The 12,092-nt window shown below is 65.8% G+C and overlaps 1 protein-coding gene across 1 annotated transcript; it reads right to left on the reverse strand.

Annotated features, from left to right (window-relative positions):
• Positions 1-5,203: 5,203 nt before the first annotated feature.
• On the reverse strand, positions 5,204-11,798 carry MAPK7 (mitogen-activated protein kinase 7). The gene is made up of 6 exons (XM_054187537.1): positions 11,308-11,798; positions 9,664-9,829; positions 7,397-8,808; positions 5,900-6,318; positions 5,686-5,813; positions 5,204-5,405 (listed from the first exon to the last, which is right to left on the reverse strand). The coding sequence occupies exons 1-6, from the start codon at positions 11,681-11,683 to the stop codon at positions 5,258-5,260; spliced, it is 2,649 nt and encodes an 882-aa protein (XP_054043512.1). The 5' UTR covers positions 11,684-11,798; the 3' UTR covers positions 5,204-5,257.
• Positions 11,799-12,092: the final 294 nt, after the last annotated feature.

The raw sequence follows: 12,092 nt of genomic DNA on the forward strand, positions 1-12,092 counted from the left end.
CGCTAACCAACCCGTCGCCCAGCTAACCAACCCGTCGCCCAGCTAACCAGCCCGTCGCCCAGCTAACCAGCTAACCAACCCGTCATCCAGCTAACCAACCAACCAACCCATCGCCCCGCTAACCAACCCATTGCCCCGCTAACCAGCTAACCAACCCATTGCCCCGCTAACCAACCCATTGCCCCGCTAACCAGCTAACCAACCCATCGCCCCGCTAACCAACCCATCGCCCCGCTAACCAGCTAACCAACCCATCGCCCCGCTAACCAACCCATCGCCCAGCTAACCAGCTAACCAACCCGTCGCCCCACTAACCAACCACCCCACCACCCAGCTAACCAGCTAACCAACCTGTCGCCCAGCTAACCAACCACCCCACCGGTCACACACCCCCCCCGCGATCACCCACCCACCCCACCAAGCACCCACCCCCCCCCCCCGTCACCCACCCAACCCCCCCCCCAACCACGACACACCCAACCCCCCCCCCAACCCCCCGACCCAACCGCGACCCACCCAACCCAACCAAGACCCAACCACGCCAGCAACGACCCCCCCGTCCCACCACCGACACCATCAATGACCCCCCCGTCCCACCACCGGCACCAGCAATGACCCAACCGTCCCACCACCGACCCCCCCGTCCCACCACCGACACCATCAGTGACCCACCCGTCCCACCACCGACCCCCCCGTCCCACCACCGACACCATCAATGACCCACCCGTCCCACCACCGACCCCCCCGTCCCACCACCAACACCATCAATGACCCAACCGTCCCACGAACGACCCCCCCGTCCCACCACCGAAACCATCAATTACCCACCCGTCCCACCACCGACCCAACCATCTCAACACCGACACCATCAATGACCCAACCGTCCCACCACCGACCCAACCATCTCAACACCGACACCATCAATGACCCCCCCGTCCCACCACCGACCCCCCCGTCCCACCACCGACACCATCAGTGACCCGCCCGTCCCACCACCGACCCCCCCGTCCCACCACCGACACCATCAATGACCCACCCGTCCCACCACCGACCCCCCCGTCCCACCACCGACACCATCAATGACCCAACCGTCCCACGACCGACCCCCCCGTCCCACCACCGACACCATCAATGACCCACCCGTCCCACCACCGACCCCCCCGTCCCACCACCGACACCATCAATGACCCACCCGTCCCACCACCGACCCCCCCGTCCCACCACCGACACCATCAATGACCCAACCGTCCCACGACCGACCCCCCCGTCCCACCACCGACACCATCAATGACCCACCCGTCCCACCACCGACCCCCCCGTCCCACCACCGACACCATCAATGACCCACCCGTCCCACCACCGACCCAACCATCTCAACACCGACACCATCAATGACCCACCCGTCCCACCACTGACCCAACCATCTCAACACCGACACCATCAATGACCCAACCGTCCCACCACTGACCCCCCCGTCCCACCACCGACATCATCAATGACCCAACCGTCCCACGACCGACCCCCCCGTCCCACCACCGACACCATCAATTACCCACCCGTCCCACCACCGACCCAACCATCTCAACACCGACACCATCAATGACCCAACCGTCCCACCAATGACCCAACCGTCCCACCACCAACCCAACCATCTCACCACCAACACCATCAATGACCCGCCCGTCCCACCACTGACCCAACCATCCCACCACCAACCCACCCATCCCACCACCGACACCATCAGCAACCCGCCCGTCCCACCACAAACCCACCCGTCCCACCAATGACCCAACTGTCCCACCACCGACCCCATCAACGACCCAACCGTCCCACCAGTGACCCAACTGTCCACTCAACGACCCACCCGTCCCACCAACGACCCAACCATCTCACCAACGACCCAACCGTCCCACCACCGACCCCATCAACGGCCCAACCGTCCCACCAATGACCCAACTGTCCACTCAACGACCCAACCATCTCACCAACGACCCAACCGTCCCACCACCGACCCAACTGTCCCACCACCGACCCAACCGTCCCACCACCGACCCAACCGTCCCACCACCGACCCCATCAACGACCCAACCGTCCCACCAATGACCCAACTGTCCACTCAACGACCCACCCGTCCCACCAACGACCCAACTGTCCCACCACCAACACCATCAATGACCCGACCGTCCCACCACCGACCCAACTGTCCCACCACGAACCCAACCATCCCACCAATGACCCAACTGTCCCACCACCAACACCATCAATGACCCGACCGTCCCACCACTGACCCAACTGTCCCACCACCAACACCATCAACGACCCAACCGTCCCACCAACGACCCAACTGATGACCCAACCGTCCCACCACTGACCCAACCACCAACCCAACCACCTCACCACCAACCCAACCATCCCACCACCGACCCAACCATCTCACCAACGACCCAACTGTCCCACCACCGACACCATCAACAACCCAACCGTCCCACCACCGACCCAACTGTCCCACCACCGACCCAACCGTCCCACCAATGACCCAACCGTCCCACCACCGACCCCATCAACGACCCACCCGTCCCACCAACGACCCAACTGTCCCACCACCGACACCATCAACGACCCAACCGTCCCACCAACGACCCAACTGTCCCACCACCGACACCATCAACGACCCAACCGTCCCACCGCCGACCCAACCGATGACCCAACCTCCCCACCAACACCCCAACCGTCCCACCATTGACCCAACTGTCCACTCAACAACCCAACCATCTCACCAACGACCCAACAGTCCCACCAACGACCCAACCATCTCACCAATGACCCAACCGTCCCACCACCGACCCACCCACCCCCTCAATAACCCATCCCACCAATGACCAACCACCCCCTCAATGACCCACCCGTCCCACCAACGACCCAACCGATGACCCAACCATCCCACCAACGACCCATCCGTCCCACCAACGCCCCAACCAACGACCCAACTGTCCCACCACCGACCCAACCGTCCCACCACCGACCCCACCAATGACCCAACCGTCCCACCACCGACCCCACCAACGACCCAACCATCTCACCAACGACCCAACCGTCCCACCAACGATCCATCCAATGACCCAACCATCCCACCAACGACCCAACCGTCCCACCACTGACCCAACCAATGACCCAACTGTCCCACCGCCGACCCAACTGTCCCACCAACGACCCAACCGATGACCCAACTGTCCCACCACCGACCCAACCGATGACCCAACCATCTCACCAACGACCCATCCGTCCCACCAACGCCCCAAGCAATGACCCAACTGTCTCACCACCGACCCCACCATCCCACCACCGACCCCACCAATGACCCAACCGTCCCACCACCGACCCCACCAATGACCCAACCGTCCCACCACCGACCCAACCATCTCACCCACCCAACCGTCCCACCGCTGAGCCAACCGCTGAGCCAACCATCGCACCGACGCCCCAAGCAACGACCCAACTGTCCCACCAACGACACAACTGTCCCACCAACGACCCAACCGTCCCCTTAACGACCCAATTGTCCCACCAACGACCCAATTGTCCCACCAACGACCCAACCGTCCCCTCAACGACCCAATTGTCCCCTCAACGACCCAATTGTCCCCTCAACGACCCAAATGTCCCAGCAACGACCCAACTGTCCCACCAACGACCCAACTGTCCCACCAACGACCCAACCGTCCCCTCAACGACCCAACCGTCCCCTCAACGACCCAATTGTCCCATCAACGACCCAAATGTCCCACCAACGACCCAATTGTCCCACCAACGACCCAAATGTCCCATCAACGACCCAATTGTCCCATCAACGACCCAAATGTCCCATCAACGACCCAAATGTTCCATCAACGACCCAATTGTCCCCTCAACGACCCAATTGTCCCATCAACGACCCAAATGTCCCATCAACGACCCAATTGTCCCCTCAACGACCCAATTGTCCCATCAATGACCCAACTGTCCCATCAATGACTCAACTGTCCCACCAACGACCCCCCCCGCCAACCACCCCCCACCTACCCCGCCCCCCCCTCCCCCACCGCACGCGCCCCGCCCCCCCCGCCCCGCCTCCCCCCCCCTCCCCCGGCCGAGGAACCACCCCCCACTTAGATTTCCCGCCCCGTGGGGGCCGCCCCAGCGCCGCCGCTGCCGCCGCCGCCGCGCCCCCACCCTGCGTCCCCACCCCCCCCCCGCCCCCACCCCCCCCGAAACCCTGCACCGCGGAGGGGGGTCCGGGGGGGGTCCCCCCGCCCCCTCCCCCCCCCCGCCCCGAGCTCTGTATCGTCCCCTCGTGGTCTTCTGTGATGTATTTGCTACGAAACCCATGCCACAAACGCACCCGCCTCCGCCTCCTTCCTTCCTCCTCCCGGCGACGGGGTTGTGGGGGGCGTGGGGCGGGGGGTGTGGGTGTGTGTGGGGGGTCCCTACGGCTCCTATACGGTCCCTACAACCCCCCTAAGTGGCCACGGGGGTCCCTATAGCTTCCCCGGCGACCCTAGAGCTCCCTATAGCCCCTACGCGGCCCCCTGCAGCCCACCCGCGGTAGCCCCGGGGTGTCTATACCTCGACGTCCCGACCTCTCCTCGGTCCCAGGGGGGCACCTATGGGTCCCCGCAGCTCCCTATAGCGCCCATAAGGTCCTCCCAAGGCCCTGTAGCCCTTCCCAGCCCCCTTACTGCCCTATACGCTACCAAACCCTTATAGGTAAGAGCGCCCGCGCCTGTATCGCTACTTACAGCCCCATATAGCTCCTTGTAGCCCCACATCGTTGCCTAAAACGCCGTTCCTGCCCCACATAGCCCCATACGGCAGGCACAGGACCCTGCCGGCCCCATAGTCTCCCGCAGCCCCCATAGCTTCGTCGCCCCACGTAACCCGGTAGACCCCATCAGCTCCCCATAGCCATTCCCCACAGCCCCTATAGATCCATAGGGTCTTGTACAACCTCATAGAGCCTGTCCGTCCCCCATAGGGCTCCCTATAGGTCCGTACAGCCCCCCCCCCCGAGCCCCACACAAGGTGTGTCATGTCCGTCCCCCCCCACCCCTCTCCTATAGGTCCCCAAGGAGCCGGGGCCCAGGCGGGATGAAAACGGGGGTCGTCGTTTCTTTACAAATTTAATCGGGCGCCGAAGGTGGGGCCAAGGCACCATCGAGGGGGGGGAGTGGGGGGGGTGGGGGTGGGGGGGGGGGGGTCTCGGCTACCTGGGACCCACACGTTAGGGGTCGGGGAGGTCGTCGGCGAGGAGCATGGGGGAGCCGAGCTGGAGGTCCCGCTGGAGGCTCTCGAGGGCGGCGGGGCTGAGGCGATGGACCTCCAGCCAATCGGCCAACAGCGATGCCGAGAGTGGCGCCGAATCGCCTTGGCTGGGGGGGGGCAGGGGGGGGGGAAGGGGTCGGGGGTCAGGGGTCGGGGGTCGGGGGGGGGGACACACACGTGTCCTCAGCCCCAGATGGTCGCGTCCCCTCCCGGCCGCCTGCGTCCCCCCACCTTTTCCTCCCCGCCCCCCACCCCGAGGATGCTTGGGGACCACCAAGGAGAAGGACGCCGTGGGGAGAGGGGGCACCCGGGTCCCCGCCCCGAACGTCTGGGTCCCCACCCCACCCCATCTGGGTCATCGTGTCCCGCCCCCCCCAGCCTTCTCACCTCTCCTTGGTGTCCCCCACCATGTCCAAGGATTGGCTGAGGAACTCCTCCAGGTCGAAGCCCACCCCATAGCCGGCCCCGCTCCCCTTGGGGGTCACCGAGAAGACGGGGGGCAGCAAGTCCTCCACCTGTGGGCACCATGATAACGATGACGGTCACCGTGGTGGCCAAACCCGGTCACCCACGGCCAGGATGGGACAGCCGGGACCCTCACCTGCGACTTGGAGAGCTGTTGGGTGACGGTGGCCACGTCGGGGTCCGCCGGGAGGGGGGCGGCGGGAGGTTCCGTCCAAACCTCGGGGCCCGGCCAAGTTTCGGGGGGAGCCCCGCAAGGCGGGGGACAAGGGGGAGGGGGGTCGGGGGGTCGGGGAGGGGGCGGGGGGCGAGGTGGGGCCCCGTCCCGCATCTTGGTCCAACGCTCCAGGAGGTGGCGGTCGTCGTCGGTGAGGACGAGGCCTCGGAGACCCTCGCCCCGGCCCCGGGGTTCGCGTCGTTCCCGTTCCCGCTGTTTCTTCTCCCGTTCCTTGGCCCGTTCCTGTCGCCGCCGGCGCTTCTCTTCCCGTTCCCGCTGCCGTTCCGCCGCCGTCACCGGTTTACGGCCCTCCGGCGCCTCCGGGGCCGCGCAGGGTGGCTCTGTGGGGTCATGGGAGACCAGGGATGGAGCCACCAACCCAACCCAACTCAACCCAACTCAACCCAACCCAACCAAACCCAACCCAACTCAACAAAACCCAACCCAACTCAACCCAACCCAACCAAACCCAACCCAACTCAACCCAACTCAACCAAACCCAACCCAACCAAACCCAACCCAACCAAACCCAACTCTTGGGACACAGAAGACCAAGAATGGAGCCACCAACTCAACCCAACCACAACCCAACCCAACCCCTGGGAGCCAGGAGACCAGGGATGGAGCCACCAACTCAACCAAACCCAACCAAACCCAACCGCAACCAACCCCTGGGAGCCAGGAGACCAGGGATGGAGCCACCAACTCAACCCAACCCAACCAAACCCAACCAAACCCAACCGCAACCAACCCCTGTGAGCCAGGAGACCACTGATGGAGCCACCAACTCAACCCAACCCAACCAAACCCAACCATAGCCCAACCACAGCCCAACCCAACCCAACTCCTGGGACACAGAAGACCAGGGACGGAGCCACCAAGCCAACCCAACCACAACCCAACCACAACCAACCCCTGGGAGCCAGGAGACCACGGATGGAGCCACCAACCCAACCAAACCCAACCAAACCCAACCCAACCACAACCCAACCCAACCCCTGGGAGCCAGGAGACCAGGGATGGAGCCACCAACTCAACCCAACCCAACCAAACCCAACCAAACCCAACCCCAACCAACCCCTGGGAGCCAGGAGACCAAGGATGGAGCCACCAACCCAACTAAACCCAACCAAACCCAACCAAACTCAACCGCAACCCAACCACAACCAACTCTTGGGAGCCAGGAGACCAGGGATGGAGCCACCAACCCAACTAAACCCAACCAAACCCAACCAAACTCAACCGCAACCCAACCACAACCAACTCTTGGGAGCCAGGAGACCAGGGATGGAGCCACCAACCCAACCCAACCCAACCCAACCCAACCCCAACCAACCCCTGGGAGCCAGGAGACCAAGGATGGAGCCCCGACCCCACCCATCGCCCCTCAGGAGACCCGGGTGTCCGGGCGCCCCACACCTTTGCTCTTGTTCCTCATGGCCGACTTGAGCAGCGCGGCCTTGAGGGCGGCCTTGGTGTCGTCAGAGATGGCCCCGTCCCTCTTGGGCACGGTGGGGGCCCCCGGCTCCGCCTTCACCCGGGGAGAGTCCATTGGGCAGTCGGGGGCTGGGGCAGGGCCGGGGCTCGGCATGTCCACGTCGGCGCAGGGCCAGGCGGGGCCGACGCCGGCCACCGCGGCATTGGGCGCGGTGACGTTGGGCGCGGTGACGTTGGCCATGGCGGCGTTGGCCACGTTGACGTTGCTGTTGGTCATGGCGGTGCCCATGGTGGCCATGGCGGCGTTGGCCATGTTGATATCAACGTTGGCCAAGGTGACGCCGGCGTTGGCCGCGCCGACGCTGGAGTTGCCCACACCGACGTTACCCATGTTGACGTTGACCACGGCCACGCCGGAGTTGGCCACGTTGACGTTGGCCACGTTGACGCCGGCGTCGGCCGCGGTGACGCCAGCGTTGGCCGCGTGGATGTTGCCCAGGGGCACGTTAACGTCGGCCATGGCACCGTTGGCCGCGGTGCCGCCACCACCGGCCCCGTTGGCGACGTTTTCAGCCCCGCCGGCCGGGGCGAAGGCGATTTGCCGCCGGATGCCGTCGCGGCGGGCGTGGAAGTCGGCGATCTCGGCCACGATGGCCGCCTTGATCTCCTCCTTGGTGAGCACCCGGCGGTCGAAGGCGAAGTCGAAGGCGGGGACGCAGTCGGGCTCGTCCTCGGGATCGTGGTATTTGGCCAAAAAGGGGTGACGCAAGGCCTCGGCCACCCCCACCCGTTCCCGGGGGTCGAAACGCAACATACGGCCTAAAAGCGCCAAAGCCGCCGGTTCGGCGTCGCCGAAAAGGCTCTCCCAAGGCACCGCCGGTCGAGGCGGCAAACTCTGCACGTAGGCCCGCACCCGTTCGGCGCCGATGGCCGCCATGACGGCGGCCGGCGGCGTCCCCAAGACGGCCATGATGAGCTGGAGCTGGTGGACGTAGTTCCTGCCGGGGAAGAGTTGCCGCCGGCCCAACATCTCGGCGAAGATGCAACCCACCGACCACATGTCGATGGCGCGGGTGTAACGGTGGAGGGAGAGGAGAAGCTCCGGCGCTCGGTACCAGCGGGTGGCCACGTATTCGGTGAGGAAAGCTTTGGCGTGTCGGGGGTCGGCACCTAAACCTCGAGCCATGCCGAAATCGCCGATTTTGAGCTCGCAGTTCTCGTTGACCAAAAGGTTGCTGGGTTTGAGGTCGCGGTGGAGGACGTTGGCCGAGTGGATGTACTTGAGGCCCCGCAGGAGCTGGTAGAGGAAGTACCGGACGTGCTCCAGCGTCAGGGGTTGCGCCGAGTGGATGATCTGGTGGAGGTCGCTCTCCATCAGGTCCAACACCACGTAGCTGCCGGCGAGAAAAAGAAAGGGGGGGGGTGGGGGGCGGGGCAGGGATGGGACACATCTGGGAAGGGTTGGAGAGGGCCCTATGGGACCCACCACCCCCCGATGGACCCAGGTGGGCTCCATCCCACGCGTTCTCCTGCCTCCCACAAGGGGATGGAGATGTTTCTATGGGGCCCACCACCAACCCATGGACCCAGATGACCAGGTGGGCTCCATCCCACGTGTGCTCCTGCCCCCCAGGATCACCCAGAAGGGGATGGAGATGTTTCTATGGGGCCCACCACCAACCCATGGACCCAGATGACCAGGTGGGCTCCATCCCACGTGTGCTCCTGCCCCCCAGGATCACCCAGAAGGGGATGGAGATGTTTCTATGGGGCCCACCACCAACCCATGGACCCAGATGACCAGGTAGGCTCCATCCCACGTGTGCTCCTGCCCCCCAGGATCACCCAGAAGGGGATGGAGATGTTTCTATGGGGCCCACCACCCCCCAATGGACCCAGATGACCAGGTGGGCTCCATCCCACATGTTCTCCTGCCCCCCAGAAGCGGATGGAGATGTTTCTGTGGGGCCCACCACTCCCCCAGTATCCTCAACTGGTTGGGTGGGCTTCATCCCATGAGCTCTCCTGCCCCCCAGAAGGGGACGGAGATGGCCCTATGGGGCCCACCACCACCTGATGGACCCAGATGACCAGGTGGGCTCCATCCCACATGTTCTCCTGCCCCCCAGGATCACCCAAGAGGGGATGGAGATGTTTCTATGGGGCCCACCACCACCCGAGGGACCCAGGCAGCCGGGGGGACCCCGGGGGGGCGGGACGGGACCCCCAGGCGCCCGTGGGGCACGCACACGGAGCGGAACTCGCCGTAGGGGACGGTGGGTTTGAGGATGTCCTTGATGCCGATGATGTTGTCGTGCTTGAAGTGCTTGAGGATCTTCAGCTCCCGCAGCGTCCGCTTGGCGTTGGTCACCACGTCGAAGGCGTTGGGGATCTTCTTGATGGCCACCTGCTGGCCTGCCGTTGGGGGGCACGGGGGTCCTCAAAGGGACCCAGGCACCTGGGACCCCCCACCCAAGGGGACCCGGGTGTCCAAGGGACCCCGAATCTCCCATCCAAAGGGACTCAGGCACCCAGAACCCCCCACCCAAAGGGACCCAGGTGTTCAGGGGACCCCAAATCTCCCACCCAAAGGGACACAGATGTCCGGGACCCCCCACCCGAGGAGACCCAGGTGTCCATGGGACCCCCGAGTCTCCCACCCAAGGGGACCCAGGCACCCGGGACCCCCCACCCAAAGGGACCCAGGGGTCCATGGGACCCCCGAATCTCCCACCCAAGGGGACCCAGGCACCCAGGACCCCCCACCTAAGGGACCCAGATGGCCAGGACCCCCACCCAAGGGGACCCGGGTGTCCGGGGGACCCCAAATCTCCCACCCAAAGGGACACAGATGTCCGGGACCCCCCACCCGAGGAGACCCAGGTGTCCATGGGACCCCCGAGTCTCCCACCCAAGGGGACCCAGACACCTGGGAACCCCCACCCAAGGGACCCAGGTGGTTGGGACCCCCACCCAAGGGGACCCAGATGTCCAGGACCCCCCACCCGAGGGGACCCAGGTGTCTGGGGGACCCCCGAGTCTCCCACCCAAGGGGACCCAGGCACCCGGGACCCCCCACCCAAAGGGACCCAGGGGTCCATGGGACCCCCGAGTCTCCCACCCAAGGGGACCCAGGCACCTGGGACCCCCCACCCAAGGGACCCAGGTGGTTGGGACCCCCACCCAAGGGGACCCAGATGTCCAGGACCCCCCACCCAAGGGGACCCAGGTGTCCATGGGACCCCCGAATCTCCCACCCAAGGGGACCCAGGCAGCCAGGACCCCCCACCTAAGGGACCCAGATGGCCAGGAGCCCCCACCCAAGGGGACCCAGGCACCCAGGACCCCCCACCTAAGGGACCCAGATGGCCAGGACCCCCACCCAAGGGGACCCGGGTGTCCAAGGGACCCCCGAATCTCCCACCCAAGGGGACCCAGGTGTCCAGGGGACCCCCGAGTCTCCCACCCAAGGGGACCCAGGCACCCAGGACCCCCCACCCAAAGGGACCCAGTTGTTCAGGGGACCCCGAATCTCCCACCCAAGGGGACCCAGCACCCGGGACCCCCCACCCAAAGGGACCCAGTTGTTCAGGGGACCCCAAATCTCCCACCCAAGGGGACCCAGGCACCCGGGACCCCCCACCCAAGGGACCCAGGTGTTCAGGGGACCCCCACCCAAAGGGACCCAGGTGTCCATGGGACCCCCGAGTCTCCCACCCAAGGGATCCAGGTGTCTGGGGGACCCCGAATCTCCCACCCAAGGGGACCCAGCACCCGGGACCCCCCACCCAAGGGACCCAGTTGTTATGGGGACCCCAAATCTCCCACCCAAGGGGACCCCGGGCCCCCCCCCCAGCCCAGGGGACCCCTCCGTGGGGCGCCGGGGGTCTGACCGGTGTCGCGGCGGCGGGCGGAGCTGACGACTCCGTAGGCGCCGGTGCCGATGGTCTCGATGACCTCGTACTCGTCCCCCACCTCGAAGGTGACGTCCAGCGCCCGAGCCTTCAGCAGGGCCAGGGGACCCCCCCCGGCCCCCCGAACCCCGCCCCGGGGGGGGGCGGCGCCCCACGGCCTCCGCCTCTGCCTCCGCCATGGCACCTGCGGCGGGACACGGGCCTGGGGAGACCGGCCTCCGGGACCCACACGTCCCGGCGACCCACACGTCCCAGGGGACCCACACATCACGGCGACCCACACGTCCCCCGGACCCAGACGTCCCAGGGGACCCACATATCCCAGGGGACCCACACGTCCTGGGGACCCACACATCACGGCAACCCACACATCACGGCGACCCACACGTCCCCCGGACCCACACGTCCCAGGGGACCCACACGTCCTGGTGACCCACACGTCCTGGGGACCCACACGTCCCAGGGGACCCACATATCCCAGGGGACGCACACATCCCAGGGACCCACACGTTCCGGCAACCCACACGTTCCAGGGACCCACATATCCCAGGGGACCCAGGCATCCGGGACCCACATGTCCCAGGGACCCAGGCATCCGGGACCCACATGTCCCAGGGACCCACACGTTCCGGCGACCCACACGTTCCGGGGACCCACACGTTCCGGGGACCCAGGCATCCGGGACCCACATGTCCCAGGGACCCATGCATCCGGGACCCACATGTCCCGGTGACCCACATGTCCCGGGGACCCACATATCCCAG

This window comes from Rissa tridactyla, unplaced genomic scaffold, assembly GCF_028500815.1.
Source record: "Rissa tridactyla isolate bRisTri1 unplaced genomic scaffold, bRisTri1.patW.cur.20221130 scaffold_446, whole genome shotgun sequence".
NCBI lineage: Eukaryota > Metazoa > Chordata > Aves > Charadriiformes > Laridae > Rissa > Rissa tridactyla.

Excerpts from the sequence above, each read along its gene's own strand:
- MAPK7 (XM_054187537.1), bottom strand. The coding sequence starts at position 11,683 with ATGTGTGGGTCCCCAGGACGTGTGGGTCCCCTGGGATATGTGGGTCCC. Across the intron at positions 8,809-9,663 it reads TACGGCGAGTTCCGCTCCGT|CTACGTGGTGTTGGACCTGA; the intron begins GTGCGTGCCCCA and ends TCTCGCCGGCAG. Across the intron at positions 6,319-7,396 it reads CATGAGGAACAAGAGCAAAG|AGCCACCCTGCGCGGCCCCG; the intron begins GTGTGGGGCGCC and ends ATGACCCCACAG.